At 41.9% G+C, this 16,331-nt stretch overlaps 1 protein-coding gene across 2 annotated transcripts in view; it reads left to right on the top strand.

Moving 5' to 3' along the window:
• The window catches only part of SMG7 (SMG7 nonsense mediated mRNA decay factor), a 91,817-nt gene that overhangs the window by 62,691 nt on the left and 12,795 nt on the right, over positions 1–16,331 (top strand). Inside the window, exons 15-18 of one of the 2 annotated variants that reach the window (XM_060774496.2) lie at positions 2,019–2,163; positions 4,637–5,028; positions 7,135–7,509; positions 12,954–13,103. In XM_060774496.2, coding sequence (XP_060630479.1) covers positions 2,019–2,163; positions 4,637–5,028; positions 7,135–7,509; positions 12,954–13,103 — 1,062 coding nt within the window. The remainder of the gene's footprint in view (positions 1–2,018; positions 2,164–4,636; positions 5,029–7,134; positions 7,510–12,953; positions 13,104–16,331) is intronic. The other variant, XM_060774497.2, reaches the window with a different exon arrangement.

Here is a 16,331-nt window from a genome sequence, read left to right as displayed (position 1 = left end):
CTGGGGAACACTAGCTTTTCCCTAGATCACATACGAGAACGCTTTCCCTCACCAACCACATTATCCCTTTTAGCCATGTTGGATGAGGCTTGTGAGAGCTGATGTCAAACATCTGGGATGGGGGGTTCTCCACCTATACTGGCATATCCATTTTCTCCAGAGGTTTTGTTGACAGAGCCATTGCCACCCTGTACAGACTTCCAAAAGCTTCAGACGGAGATCTATCCTTTAATTTTGATGTATTCTGCCACTTTGAACCTTGGGTTGCCTAAGGATTATCACTACACACTCTCTGAAAACTTGGCATGAATACCAATGATACCAAAGGAATGTGCATCTCAGGATTATTCAGTTTTAAAATAGAGATGGAAATCATGCAGCCCTTTAGATATCAAAAATAGCCAATAGTAAGAAATAGTAAGAAATGCTAGAACACTTCTAGAACATGGCCATATAGCCCGAAAAAACCCACAAGAACTGAGTGATTCCAGCCATGAAAGCCTTCGACAATACAATGCTAGAACACATGATTTTTAAAGCTTATTTTAATCATTTTAAATGTATCTCTGCCCACTGCTCCAGTTCTCAATTCTGCTGCAGACATGATTTGACTTCAGCTTGTGGATTACCCATGCCCAGGGATTCTGGTAGTAAAAATCCAAAATATCTGCAGAGCAAAATGTTGAGAATTTTGTAGTATTGGCCAGCCATTTGTAGATATCTGTCTTCCGTAATCATCAAACTATTCTTCTAGACCAGGGGTCCTCAAACTAAGGCCCAGGGGCCGGATACAACCCTGCCCTCACTCAGAGTCAACCTAAGTCTTAAACGACCTGAAAGCACACAACAACAACAACAACAACAACAACAACAACAACAACAATCCTATCTCATCAGCCAAAAGCAGGCTCACACTTCCCACTGAAATACTAATAAGTTTATATTTGTTAAAATTGTTCTTCATTTTAATTATTTTATTGTTTTTAAATGTTTTTTGCACTACAAATAAGATATTATTTGCATACGAATTAATTCATTTTTTTCTCAAATTATAATCTAGCCCTCCAATAGTTTGAGAGATTGTGATCTGGCCCTCTGTTTAAAAAGTTTGAGGACCCCTGTTCTAGACAATGGATCCTATTATTATTGCTGTGATGGTTGGAAAGGATCAGAAAATGAAGCAAGATTAAATTCCTAGGATTAATTTATTCAAAACAACAAATGTAGGGGGCAGTGATTAGAATGGAAGGTTCAAATGATGTATATACACAATAAATTGTTATATAGTCTTTGCAATATATTCTCCCCAATATTTTATACAATTTTCAAAAATGTGTAAATTGTTCTAATAATGGAAGTTTCCAAGTTCTGTCCCTCTGTTACTGATGAGGTAGCTCTTAATAGTAAAGATATGGGATACAACTTGCCGTCAAACTTGTCATATTAGGAAGCTGTGGTAAAGTATGCTAAGCAATAAACTTAGCATTAATATATTGTCAAAGGCTTTCGTGGCCGGAATCACTGGGTTTTTGTAGGTTTTTTCGGGCTATATGGCCATGTTCTAGAGGCATTTCTCCTGACGTTTCGCCTGGATCTATGGCAAGCATCCTCAGAGGTAGTGAGGTCTGCTGGAACTAGGAAAAAGGGTTTATATATCTGTGGAATGACCAGGGTGAGACAAACGACTCTTGTCTGCTGGAGCTAGGTGTGAATGTTTCAACTGACCACCTTGATTAGCATTTGATTGCCTGGCAGTGCCTGGAGCAATCTTTTGTTGAGAGGTGATTAGATGTGTCTGATTGTTTACTTTCTGTTGTTGTGCTGTTGTAATTTTAAGAGTTTTTTAATACTGGTAGCCAGATTTTGTTCATTTTCATGGTTTCCTTCTTTCTGTTGAAATTGTCCACGTTCTTGTGGATTTCAATGGCTTGGTGGTTGTTGGAGGATCCAGCATTTCTGTGTTCTCGAATAATATGCTGTGTCCAAGTATTAATACTTTGAATGGCTTGCCTTCCTAGGTCAAATCCCAGACAGAGCTGAGGAAGACTCCAGTGTCTGAAGCCAGGAAAACACCAGTGACTCAGTCTCCCAACCAAGCGAGCAACTCCCAGTTCATCCCCATCCACCACCCAGGAGCTTTCCCTCCGCTTCCCAGCAGGCCAGGTAAAAATCATGTGCTGACCTACGATTAAAGTTGGCTATAGTAAACATGACCGCAGTGCAACAATGCCTTCTGCTTTCATGTGAAGGAAGACAACATAGACTTCATAAAGGAGTGTTCACCTTTTCTGAAACTGGAACCTGAGTGGCATTCTTGTACAGTGCAGAACACTAGTCAATGCACATTTTGGTGCCTCAAATGTTTGCCCTGTTTCTGGGTGTATTTGACCTGCTGATTCCAAAAAATGGCACTATTTTTCCCCTATCGGCTCTAGATTTTGAGATACAGAATATTTGCCATCTACCAGTCTTTATCTGCTCACCTAAAGAAAACCACAATAACCATATCTAAGAAACTACAACTGATGCAGTATATCCAATGCAATTTTCTGAATCAGCACCCAAAGGACCCCAGAAACAAGCCTAAAAATCAAGACAGCAAGTGTAGACTTGATCCCTTTTTAAATATCTGAATGAAAACTGAAGAACTATTTCTTTTGCAAGTGCTGAACAAGAAGCCCATCTCACATATAATACCTTTATTTTTTTATTTATTATTTACAGTATTTATATTCCGCCCTTCTCACCCCACAGGACTCAGGGCAGATTACAATGTACACATATATGGCAAACATTCAATGTCAAAGACACACAACAGATATAGACAAACAGTCAGAAGCTATTTAACTTTTCTGGCTGCCAGGGGAGCTGCCGCTTTCAGCTTTGATCGTCCATCTGCGACACTGACGAAGTACTTTCGCATTCCCCTCATGCTTTTGCTGGAGTGCTTTGTGGAGTCTTTTTTATGGCCTTGTAAATTTTGTTAAATTAGCCTCCCCACACATAGGTGGTACCTAATTTTCCTACTTGACAGATGCAACTGTCTTTCGGGTTGCAAAGGTCAACAACAAGCTACACAATTAATCGGAAGCTCACTCTGACCCAGGCTTGCTTCAAACTCATGACCTTGTGGTTAGAAGAGATCTTAATGCAGCTGACACTCAGACAGCTGCGCCACAGTCCCGGTGCTGTAATGGAGAAATAATTCTATTGCCACAAAGTGTACACATTTCCAAGTACAGAGACCAATTTTTGGTGTTCAAAATAGAAATATGCAAACAAGATTATGTTTAAAAATTCCATGGAAATGACAGAAGTAATCACCAAAGACCTGCTAGAATGTGGTACACCTCTCTGTCCCAGAATTGTCCCCAAGAGGAAAGTGGAGTAATAATAATAATAATAATAATAATAATAATAATAATAATGTTGAGATTAATTTCACAATTCAGCAGCAGATCAGTTGCACAACTTCAGCGCTTTCCAGTAGCTTCTTCCTGCACAGTATTTTCAGCCAACTTCTCTCACAAACTGCAGTCACTCTGGAACTCTTTTACAGACACTTGAGCACATGCCCGGCCATTGTCAGTTTTACTATTGTTTTCCCCCCAGTCTAGATGACATTACAAACTTACCACAGCACACAGTTATATCTTGTTTTAGCAGACTGGTTCTTTTAATCCATTACATAGAGCCTTCGACGAACAGCATCACAGCACAAGGAGAGAGTATACACTCTACATGACTTCCTTATATACAATTCTATACAATTACACATAGCAATCACTGATTGGTTCCCGACTCATTAACTTAACTCAGACCCAGGATTGCATCATTCACAATCACCTGGACCAGGCCAGAACACATTCCCCAAATGATTCCCTATATACAGTTAATGCATGACTCAGCATTTCCAATAGAAGCCTATTAGCAGTGCATGACTCAGCTATATTACATTACAATACATTGTAAAACCTGACAAATAATAATATTTATTTATACCCCACCAGCATCTCCCCAATGGGGACTCGGAATGGCTTACATGGGGCCAAGCCCGGACAACACGTTACAGCAAAATAAAACCAAAACATAAACAACAAGCAACTTAATCAACATAATCAAAATTACATAGAAGAAAAAGTATAAACACAGTAACAAAATAACATTCCAATAAACACAATCACGATAGCAGTGGGCGGGCCACATGTAGGATAAAAAGACTTTAATGAGATAAAAATAGGAGCAGGTTATGTAGAGCTGCATGCTTGCACATGTGCTTGTATAGGCACAGAGATTTTTCTTCCTGTCTCCAGAAAATAAGTATAAAAACAGCCTGCATTTGAATATGGGATCTTCTTTGTTCTGCAGATTGAAATTCCTAAAAGCATAAGTTACGCAATTGAAATCCTCCAGATGTTTTGGCCTCCAGTTCACATCAGCCAAAGCCAAAACAGCAAACAGTTAAAGGAATGAAGTTTTTAAACATTTGGAGGACCACTCTTGCCCATTTCTGCTTTAAATAATAGACTAGGAGAGGGGGCTAAAGTAATCCTGGAGAAGAGGCGGGAGCTGTATATACAAGGCTTTTTAAGTATATCACCTGTCTTAACGTGGACTCTTTTGTTTATTTCTGTAGGCTTCCCACCCCCTGCCTATGTCATCCCCCCTCCTGTTGCTTTCTCGATGAGTTCAGGATACACCTTCCCAGGTGGCGTTTCTGTCCCAGGAACCTTTCTTCAGCCTGCAGCTCATTCACCTGCAGGAAACCAGGTGCAAGCTGGGAAGCAATCCCACATTCCTTATAGCCAGCAGCGGCCCTCAGGACCAGGCCCTATGAACCAGGGGCTTCAGCAGACGCCATCCCCTTCTCAGCAGTCCCTTGCATCGTTACCAGCTCAGGCAACAGCACAGTCTGCAAGCCAGTTGCAGGTTCAGGCTCTGGCACAGCAGCAGCAGCAACAACAGTCCCCTACAAAAGCTGTGCCGACTTTAGGGAAGAGCCCTCCGCACCACTCGGGATTCCAGCAGGTAAGCTTCAGAGGCTGTACCTTCAAAGGACAGGATGTAATAGGAGGTCCAAAGTCTGGATTAGGATACCATGGACATTAATTGGAGCGCTGATCTAGGAAGTATTGATTTTCTCCTCAGATTTGGTCCACTTTGGCTTTTCTGCAGGGGTGCTAGAATACAGTGGAAAGTTACAGTCAGAAATAGACAAAAGGAGCAAACTAGTAGGTTGGAGGAGACACTAATTGGAATATTGCCAAAGTGGGAACATAGTTTCTCTCCCCTTATCTTATAACTATGATATATCCTGCTATTAATCAAGTGTATGTCCCTTGAGACAATAGTGGTTTTAAATGTTTACATTCACCTTCGCTTTAGCAGAAGCTTCTTTCAGTCTGCAATAGCCAGCCTGTTTTATGTTAGGTTTCTTCAAACTTTTTAGTGTCACTAACTTTCTTTAGCTGACGGTAATAAAGATTATAGCTGGACAATTTATTTCAGGGGTCCTCAAACTAAGGCCCGGGAGCCGAATACGGCCCTCCAAGGTCATTTACCCGGCCCTCGCTCAGGGTCAACCTAAGTCTGAAACGACTTTGAAAGAACACAACAACAACAACAACAATCCTATCTCATTGGCCAAAAGCAGGCCCACACTTCCCATTGAAATACTTTTTTTTGTCGTGTTAGGAGCAACTTGAGAAATTGCAAGTTGCTTCTGATGTGAGAGAATTGGCCGTCTGCAAGGACATTGCCCAGGGGACGCCTGGATGAATTTGTTTTTATCATCCTTGTGGGAGGCTTCTCTCATGTCCCCACATGAGGAGCTGGAGCTGATAGAAGGAGCTAATCCACCTCCCCCCGGATTCGAACCTGCGACCTGTTGGTCTTCAGTCCTGCTGGCACAGGGGTTTAACCCACTGCACCACCGGAGCTCCATTGAAATACTAATAAGTTTATATTTGTTAAAATCGTTCTTCATTTTAATATTGTACTGTTTTAAAGTGTTTTTGCACTACAAATATGTGCAGTGTCCATAGGAATTCATTCATTTTTTTTCAAATTATAATCCGGCCCTCCAACAGTTTGAGGGACTGTGACCTGGCCGTCTGTTTAAAAAGTATGAGGACCTCCAAGCAGTTGGAGTCCTTGAAAGCACTATACACATGTTAGCCTATTATTAGTTTACAACTTGCATTCATATAGGAATTTGGGTAGGTTTTCACATTGTGTCATAACAAATGTTCCTGCCATTCATCTTCTTCTGTCTAAAACATTTCTTCTTGATTTTCTTGTGATTGTAAGGTCTTAAGAACTTTGAATTCAGAAAGAAAGTCATATATTGGAAGCTCCAACAAGACTACAGCAGAATATGTTATCTTGGCCAAATATTCTTACATGAGTTGCTACATGCAGGATGCAGCATGCATTCTTATCTTAGGAACAGCAAAATAGTACTTTTATTTATTTATTTATTTAGTATATTTGTATACCACCCCTCTCAGCCTTCCGGCTACTCGAAGCGGTTTTCAATGCCACCAAGAACACAATTACAATATAAAACATCAACATCAATAAAATCATAACACTATAATAAAACATAATTCAATAAATACTCATTAAAGCAATGTCCAGTCCGTCATGTAGTTGTTCCGTTCTTATGTCCGTTATTTAGTATTCACAAATGCCTGCTCAAATAGCCATGTCTTAAGGTTCTTCCAAAATGCTAGAAGCGAAGAAACCGATCTGATCTCCTTAGGAAGGGCGTTCCATAGCCGAGGGGCCACCACTGAGAAGGCCCTGTCTCTCATCCCCGCCAGCCATGCTTGTGATGATGGCGGGACCGAGAGCAGGGCCTCTCCAGACAATCTTAAAGTCCTCGAAGGTTCATAAGGGGAGATTCGTTTGGACAGGTAAGTTGGGCCAGAACCGTTTTCTGTTCTTGACTGCCTAAGGAATGTTCCCTCATTTGGTCAGCTCTGATGTAGAAGAACAAAACCATAGCCTATTTTGGCAGGAAATATGTGTGCCCTCTTTCCTGTGCTTGTCTTCATTGTTGGAAACCTGAATGAGCCACTTTCTCGGGTTTCCCAGTTTGATGTATTGAACAACTGCTGTCTCTGTTCTTAGTATTCCCAGGCCGACTCCTCCAAGCAGCTCTGGAACCCTCCTCAGGTCCAAGGCCCATTGGGGAAGATCATGCCTGTGAAGCAGCCCTACTATCTTCAGGGCCAGGATCCCCTCAAACTGTTTGAACAGTCATTGCAGCCCCCCCTCCTGCAACAGCAGCAGCCTCTGGAGAAGAAAATGAAGCCTTTCCCCATGGAGCCATATAACCAGAATCCCTCAGAGGTTAAGGTGCCGGAATTTTACTGGGACACCTATGGCATGGCTGATAACCGTGTTCTGATGGCACAGCAACAAGCAAACATGGACCGCAGAGGGAAACGTCAGCAAGGAGTCTTCCGCCCAGAGCAGGATCCAGTGTCTCGGATGGGTTTTGAGGTAAATAGTTTTTTTAGCTGGTGAGCCTCAGGCAAAGGATAGATTGACTCCTCTGTCCCCAAAGCTCACTTAAAATGGATCAGTTTGTGGTGACATGGAGGAAGGGGGGGAAATTAGTCCTGGTGCATGGGTCATCCATTTTCCAACCCTATCTCAAGCGTCATGAATAAGAAGTACATACTTTTCCCTCTTCGTGGGTCTACCCAAAAGCCGTTGTTATAAACAGTTAAATGGTCTGTAGTACTACATATACAGGGTGAGGCAGCATAACTTCCTTTTTTTAAATGCGCGCCATTCAGTCGGTTGAAGACATAGTGGAGCACTAGTGGTCTCGTTTGAGAGGTGGGAGTATAAAGTTTTGTCCTGACACAGTTCAGTCGCCATCATGCGTTGGAACAGTGAGGGGCATGCTTTTGCCATTGAGGCCTACTTTTCGAGTGAATTTGGAGTGGCCAGCCCACTCTCCAGATTTGGCCCCTTGTGATTTTTTTCTATGGGGTTTTTTAAAATCCTGTGTTTATGTGAACCTACAAGATTTGAAGACCAACATCCAGGAAGAAATTGCCAACATAACTCCTGCAATGCTGGCAAGAGTCATGGCAAACGCCAGAAATCAGTTTACTCAATATATGGAGAATGGGGGACGTCACCTACCTAATTTGATCTTCAAAACTACGTAAAACAAAACTTTAGGTATGCACCTACATTATAAAAAAATTCTGATTCATACAATGGGTTTTTATTAAGTTTTGAAAAAAGGAAGTTATGCTGCCTCACCCTGTATATCCTAAAGACCTACATCCCTTTAAATAAAAAAAAATCAAAACCCAAAGAGATTGGCTTCTTTTAGCAATATTGCTTCTGCTAAGAATGAGCCAAAAACAAACCAGCAAACGTTACAAGCCCCCGTCCCCTTTCTGATAATTTGAGGCAACTGCAACACAACTTGTCTGTGTGACTGCAAATTGAAGAGGTGGTGTTGTGGACAGGAAAGCCCCTGCATTTTCTAGCTCAGAGCTTCTTAAACTTTTCCTCTCGGAACCCTTTTTGGCACAATAAATGGTTATTCAACCCTAGATATATAAGTATATAAAATCGGTATAAAACATATGTTTACTGATAACAAATCAGCATTTTCATGGCTTGCTAAACAGAACTTCTGCAGAATCCACTGTAAACACTGCGCAACACAGTCATGTAAATGTCTAAAACGGGTCCTCAAACAAAGGTCGAGGGCCAGATACGGCCCTCCAAGGTCATCTCACTCAGGGTCCACTTAAGTCTGAAATGACTTGAAAGCACACAACAACAACAATCCTATCTCATCAGCTGAAGGCAGGCCCACATTTCCTATTGAAATACTAGTAAGTTTATATTTGTTAAAATTGTCCTTTATTTTAATTATTTTATTGTTTTTAAGTGTTTTTTGCACTACTAGTAAGATATGTGCAGTGTGCATAGGAATTAATTCATGTTTTGTTTTTTTTCAAATTATAATCTGGCCCTCCAACAGTTTGAGAGATTATGACCTGGCACTCTGTTTAAAAAGTTTGAGGACCCCTAAAACATCCACTAGGTGATGTTCAGAAAAAAAATTGTGACCCCAACATTGAGCTAAGGGGACCCCATTTGGAGTCAGGGTCCACAGTTTAAGAAGACTTGGTCTAGATCAGGCATGGGTAAACTTTGGCCATCCAGGTGTTTAGACTTCAACTTCCACAATTCTCAACAACTGGTAAACTGGCTGGAATTTCTAGGATTGAAGTCCAAAATGCCTAGAGGGCCAAAGTTTGCCTGGTCTAGGTAGTGGGCATTCCCTCAGCTGATAAGACCCCAACTGCATCCTGTATTCCCTAACTGCAGCCATGGCAATCTCCTCTTTTGTTTCCCAAAATGTCTTCAGAAAAGACATTCTGGATGTGAGTGCATGCATGTTTAGATGTATGGCATATGTTTTTAAAGAAGAAATTAGCATATCATCTACAAATACTGCTTTTTTGCTGTTTAATGTGTGAAGCCATCAATGGGCTTTTAAATCTTTGTTACAGTCTCCTGCTTCCCCAATCCTTATCTCCCTTTGACTAGAATAGAATGCATAGTATGTCATCTTAACAAGAGTAAAGAAATCACTGTTTTGTGGAAGATATAAAGCTTTGTTTTGAGCCTAATTTCTGTTTCTATAATGTTCTATATCAATATAGAGGGGCTCTCAAGTTTTATCACAGCTTGCCTGCAGAAGTCAGTAAGTTGTTAGACAATCCTGAAGTGTGATGTTGAATACAGTCTGTCTGTGCTGGTAAAGGAAAAACTCCCACACAGATGGAAGATGTGACTCAATGTTGCTTAGTAGATATCTGAAAAAGGTTGCTAGGATTCTTAGGAGATGAGTGAAGCTTCTATTGAAAGAGGTTGGATAGGACAGATGCACCTACCTTCTCTACCATATATCTGCCCCTCTACATTGCAGATCAGAGATGGAAGAATATAGCTTGGATCTTGTTATAGAAAATGTTAAAAAAAGAAGAAGTGAGGAATGGCTTTGGCCTAATACTGAAGCAGCTTGTGCTTGTTTGGGGTCTCAATAGAAGAGATCAAAGCACACACCCATTAAAAACAACAGCAATTTAACATCAAGTTCTTCATAAATGCTCAGTTCAGATCATTTGCATCACTCAGCACACTGGGCCCTCCATTCTGCCTGAAGCTGGCTGTAAAAATAGTCCAGATAAGTGATCCCGCTTGATAGCAAGAGATAGAAACAGCTTTCTTGCTTGTTTGTCTTTTTACTGATCTTTTGCTCTGGTATTGCCTTGCCAAGTGAGTTGCCACTTGTAGTTCAGCATAGCACTTAATCTGTTTCTTGTACTTGTAGAGCAAACCAGAAATTCAGTTACTGTCTGTAAGTAGTTGTAAGGAAACAGATTTATTTTGTCAATCATATTTTGTTTTCTTCTTTGATACTTGCCTACAAGTGTCTGCTAGGAGGTTTTAAAAGATTTCTGCTCTAGAGCCCAAAGAGATCTGGTTTCTCTGGGTTATTCTTGAGGAGGGAGGTGAAACAATATCGTATGTATTTTATGTTAGCTTCACCAACCATTAGTGTGGACCTTATTTCAGGTTTTGCAGACAAGTCTGTAAAAGAGGCATAAAAGTATATTGCCAGCTAGTGGGTAAAATCTTGAAAGATGATGTTGTCAAGGTGATGCATGCCATATGCCAGCAAATATGGAAAACACAAGAATGGCAATCAAACTGGAAAAAAATCAACTTATATCCCCATACCAAAAAAGGGAAATGCTAAAGAATGCTCAAACTTTCGTACAGTGGCCCTTATTTCTCATTCCAGTAAGGTAATACTCAAGATCCTGCAAGGAAGACTCCAGCAATACATGGAGCGAGAGTTGCCAGATGCACAAGCTGGGTTTAGAAAAGGCAGAGGAAGGAGAGACCAAATTGCCAATATCCACTGGATAATGGAGAAAGGCAGGGAGTTTCAGAAAAAAACATCTATTTCTGTTTTATTGACTATTCTAAAGCTTTGACTGTGTGGATCATAATAAATTGTGGCAAGTTCTTGGTGGTATGGGGATACCAAATCACCTTGTCTCTCTCCTGAGGAATCTGTATAAGGACCAAGTAGCAACAGTAAGAATTGACCATGGAACAACAGACTGGTTCAAGATTGGTAAAGGCGTACGGCAGGGTTATATACTCTCACTCAACCTATTAAACTTGTATGCGGAACACATCATGCGACGTGCGGGGCTTGATGAATGCAAGGCGGGGGTAAAAGTTGCTGGAAGAAACATTAACAACCTTAGATATGCAAATGACACCACTTTGATGGCCGAAAGCAAGAAGAAACTGAGGAGCCTTCTAATCAAGGTGAAAAAAGAAGGCGCAAAAACTGAGTTGCAGCTTAACATTTAAAAAAAACAAACAAGATTATGGCAACAAGAATGATTGACAACTGGAAAATAGAGGGAGAAAATGTGGAGGCAGTGACAGACTTTGTATTTCTAGGTGCAAAGATTACTGCAGACACAGACTGCAGCCAGGAAATCAGGAGACACTTACTTCTTGAGAGGAGAGCAATGACCAATCTTGATAAAATAGTGAAGGGTAGACACATCACACTGGCAACAAAGATCCGCATAGTTAAAGTAATGGTATTCCCCTTAGTAACCTATGAATGTGAGAGTTAGACCATAGGGAAGGCTGAGCAAAGGAAGATAGATGCTTTTGAACTGTGATGCTGGAGGAAAGTTCTGAGAGTGCCTGGGACTGCGAGAAGATCCAACCAGTCCATACTTCAGGAAATAAAGCCCAACTGCTCATTGGAGGGAAGGATAGTAGAGGCAAAGATGAAGTACTTTGGCCACATCATGAGTAGAAAGGAAAGCTTAGAGAAGACAATTATGGTGGGGAAAATGGAAGGAAAAAGAAAGAGGGGCTAACCAAGGGCAAGATGGATGGATGGTATCCTTTAAGTGACTGGATTGACCTTGAAGGAGCTGGGGGTGGTGACAACCGACAGGGAGCTCTGACGTGGACAGCTCCATGAAGTCACGAAGAGTCAGAAACGACTGAATGAATGAACAGCAACAGGAAGTGAGAAAAATCTGGTTGGATGGTATGCTTGAAGTGACTGGTTTGACCTTGAAAGAGCTGGGGGAGGTGACGGCCGACAGGGAGCTCTGGCGTGGGCTGGTCCATGAGGTCACGAAGAGTCGGAAACAACTGAACGGATGAACAACAAGAAGTGGGTAGCAGTTTAAAAAGTAGCAAGGATGTGGGTGAGTCAAGAAGAAGGAAGAGAGGTATCTAAACAGATCAAAAGGTCCAATTCTGTTCAAGCTAGCATTCTGCACAATTTCGAAAAATGTTGGAAGTCTATATGATGTTTAAAATGTTCAGATTCCATGCAAATGATGTTAGTAATTCATCTAGCGATAATCATAAGACTAAATGAATTGTCATGGTAGGAATATCTTAAGACTACATAGACACATGCCATGATTCTGTCTGCTATTTACCAATTGAATGACAAAATGCATTCATTATCTCTTGTTTATTATGACGGGTGGCAGAGATCTGTAAGTGTAGATCGATAGTTTTTGCCTTCAATAAATTCCAACTTAATGGGGAGGAAGAATGGTTCCTAGAGTACAAAAGAACATGCTAAGTTTGTTTGACTCCACTCTTTTTCTCTTTCCCGCGTTTGCTTTTATTTCTTCCCCCTGCTTCTTTACCTTTGTGTGCCGCTTTTGCATGCTGGCATATCTCTCCTTGCACTCTCTTCCCTTGCAAATTAGCCTGCCTTGCGTTCCTTTTGCTTCTTTGAGCACCCTGCTGTTCCTGCAGCCTCCTTGCTTGTACCAACTGGTTTTCTTGCTTTCTCTTCTTTCCTTGCTGCATCTCACTGTGCTCCTTTCTGTCACTAGGACCCCAAGAGCTCCCCTCTGCTTCCTCCGGACCTGTTAAAGAGTCTGGCTGCCTTGGAGGAGGAGGAAGAGCTGATTTTCTCTAATCCTCCTGATCTTTACCCAGCTCTGCTGGGGCCTCTCGCCTCTCTTCCTGGACGAAGCCTCTTTGTATGTATTTGACTTAATTCTGCTGCTTCTCACTCTAATTTTGGCATATCTTTTTTTGTTTATTTGTTTTTCTGCAAGGTCAATAGGATATGCTAAATCCACGTTCCTTGCTAAACCTTTTTGGGGGGGAATTGCAATAGAGGAAGAGCTTATAGGGTCAGGATAATGGTGCTCTGCTAGAGGGAAAGAAATAGATTTAATGCGGTTATAGTACTCCATTGATCCTAGGTTGTTTTCTGACCCAATGCTTGAGTCCTTAAAAGCTCTGGAAAGATTACCATTATGATGCCCCCCTCCGTTAACATGTGTTGTTCCCCATACCCCCTCACCTCCACAAATGAGTCATCTTTACCTTTCATGGTTCACAGCATGGTAAGTGTGAGGAGGATGTAGCTGCTGGCAAAATACAGCTATAGAGTTGGTGTGCTGTTGCAGCTGAACAGATTTCTGCCATGTGGGCACAGTCTCAAAGTCAGAACATAGGTGACCCAAAATCTTATTTCTTGCTTTCTGAGAACTTAAGCTTTATGTCCTCTAGCCTCTTAAAAGTTCAAAGGTCGGGAAAGAGAACAGAATTTTTAGTTTTGCACATGCTTAGTGAATTTTGATAATGTGAAGTGATATTCTTGTACACCTCACATCATAGGTATAGAAAAATAATAAAATTAAAATAAAAATGTATATACCGCTCTATCTCCCCGAGGGGACTCAGAGCAGTTTCCAGGTAAAAATCACAGAGCATACAAAGTAAAAACAACATAACCATAAGATTAACAAAACAAAATATGCATAAAAATTGCCGCCATAACACACATATATTCATCATCATCATTTAATTACTTATTAATCGCCCTCCATCCAAGATGCTCTAGGCGATTTACTAGCTAAATTGTAAAGGATAAAAATACATACATACAGATATTGATAAAATTAACACAGATCAAAAGCTCTAGTAAAAAGCCAGGTCTTAAGTGCTAGGGTAAAAAGCCCTAACTCACAAATGGCTCTCATATAGGGCAGCAAGGAATTCCATAAGGCAGGGGCAGAAATAGAAAAAGCTCTGCGTCTGGTCCTTTCCAAGTGCAATTCTCTAGGGCCCGGTATATAGAGTAAGTCATGTTGGGATGGTCGTTTCTACCTCCGATGATGGGAGAATGAGAGACGGTCCCTAAGATACGATGGACCCTGGCCGTAAAGAACTTTAAAGGTCAGAACTAGCATCTTATATAGACCACAGTAATCAGTTGGAAGCCAACACAAATGCTGCAACACTGGTGGCATTTCATGGGTGTTCTTCTGAGTAGCCTGGCTGCCACATTCTGAACAATACGGAGCTTTCGGGTTGTAGACATCGGAAGGCCAACATACAAGGCATTGCAATAGTCCAACCTAGACGTGACCATGGCATGGATGACTGTTGCCAGAGCCTCATCAGATAGGTAGGGTGCCAATATTAAAAGTAATCCTGCCTGTTCAAGGCAATTTAGAAATTTACAAGGCCGGGCCAAGATTTGTGCAAGCCCAAAAATTTTAGGGGGCCCGGGAATTAAGTGCAATGCTATGGCAGGCAACAATAATATTAGGTACGGGTCTGTGGCTGTTCATTCCGGCGCCGATTAGAGGAAATGATCTGGGTAATTGGTAGGAAGAATAAGGCCGTATTTGGCAATGTATAGGGCTGAGTTAGAACTGGCCATTTTCAAAGGCTTGTTGAAACCACCAGGGCTTCAAGCTCTTACGAAAGGAGGGGAGGGATGGGGCCTGTCTTATTTCCCTTGGAAGGGCGTTCCAGAGTGGGGGCCCACCACTGAGAAGGCCCTCTCTCTCATCCCCACCAACCGCGCTTGAGACGGTAGTGGGACCGAGAGGAGGGCCTCCCCGGAAGATCTTAAGAGTTTATAGAAGGAGATGCGTTCACGGAGATAGGTGGGGCCCGAACCGTTTAGGGCTTTATAGGTCATGACCTGCACCTTGAATTTGGCTCGGCAACTTATCGGCAGCCAATGAAGCTGTTTTAATAGGCATAGAATATCCAATACAGATTGCATACATGCCATCTTTAGATCCCCTTGTTGAGTAAACTACAAGTTGCTTGAGCATTACCTTGTAGCATCTGCACAGATAATCCACTCAGTCCCCTGGGGATGCCTGAGATGTTTGTGAAAACACCTCTTCCTGTCCCAACAACTGCCTTTCTGGATCAGATGAAGGATGCACATAGTCTTCTCTGCAGCTACCAACCACCAGATGCCTCTGGTAACCCAAATTTTCCCGTCCCCATTGTCTGGTACTCAAGCATATGCTTTTCTCCACTTGACAAATGATTTGTTATTGATAAATGTGCCTTCCAAAAAAGGAATTCATTTTGGTGTGATTTTATTTGTCGTGTCAGGTCAACCAGTCAAATTATATTACATTTCTAACAGAACAAAGCAAACAAACAGACAAAATACAAAATTTGTGAGTTTGGTAGTTGATTAAATGTCCTTTGACCAGTATCTGGCCACTTGGAGTGCTTCTGGTGTTGCTGCAAGAAGGTCCTCCATTGTGCATGTGGCAGGGCTCAGGTTGCATTGCAGCACGTGGTCAGTGGTTTGCTCCTCTTCACACTCGCATGTCGAGGATTCCACTTTGTAGCCCCATTTCTGAAGGTTGGCTCTGCATCTTGTGGTGCCAGAGCGCAGTCTCTTCAGCGCCTTCCATTTTGGTGTGATGACTCCACCTAAAAGAGAAAGTTCTGTGTCTGAAAAACAGATACTGAAATTGTGCTCTGTATGGTATTTGTGCATTGTATGGCACAGTGGGTTAAAGCGCTGAGCTGCTGAGCTTGTTGACCGAAAGGTTGCAGGTTCAATTCCGGGGAGCGGCGTGAGCTTCCGCTGTCAGCCCCAGCTTCTGCCAACCTAGCAGTTCGAAAACATGCAAATGTGAGTAGATCAATAGGTGGGAAGGTAACGGCGCTCCATGCAGTCATGTTGGCCACATGACCTTGGAGGTGTCTATGGACAACGCCGGCACTTCGGCTTAGAAATGGAGATGAGTACCACACCCCAGAGTCAGACATGACTGGACTTAATGTCAAGGGACAACCTTTACCTTTAACCTGGAGGCTAGGGTTTATCACAGGTTGTTGGAAAAGCTAACATGAGCTAGGTAGTACAGTAATTTATCAGAAACAAGAAGTCAATACGTCTATGGAATTGTGAATTTAAATATTACAGCTCTCAT

This window comes from Anolis sagrei, chromosome 4 (assembly GCF_037176765.1).
Source record: "Anolis sagrei isolate rAnoSag1 chromosome 4, rAnoSag1.mat, whole genome shotgun sequence".
Lineage (NCBI taxonomy): Eukaryota > Metazoa > Chordata > Lepidosauria > Squamata > Dactyloidae > Anolis > Anolis sagrei.
This window is presented reverse-complemented; position numbering and strand designations above follow the sequence as displayed.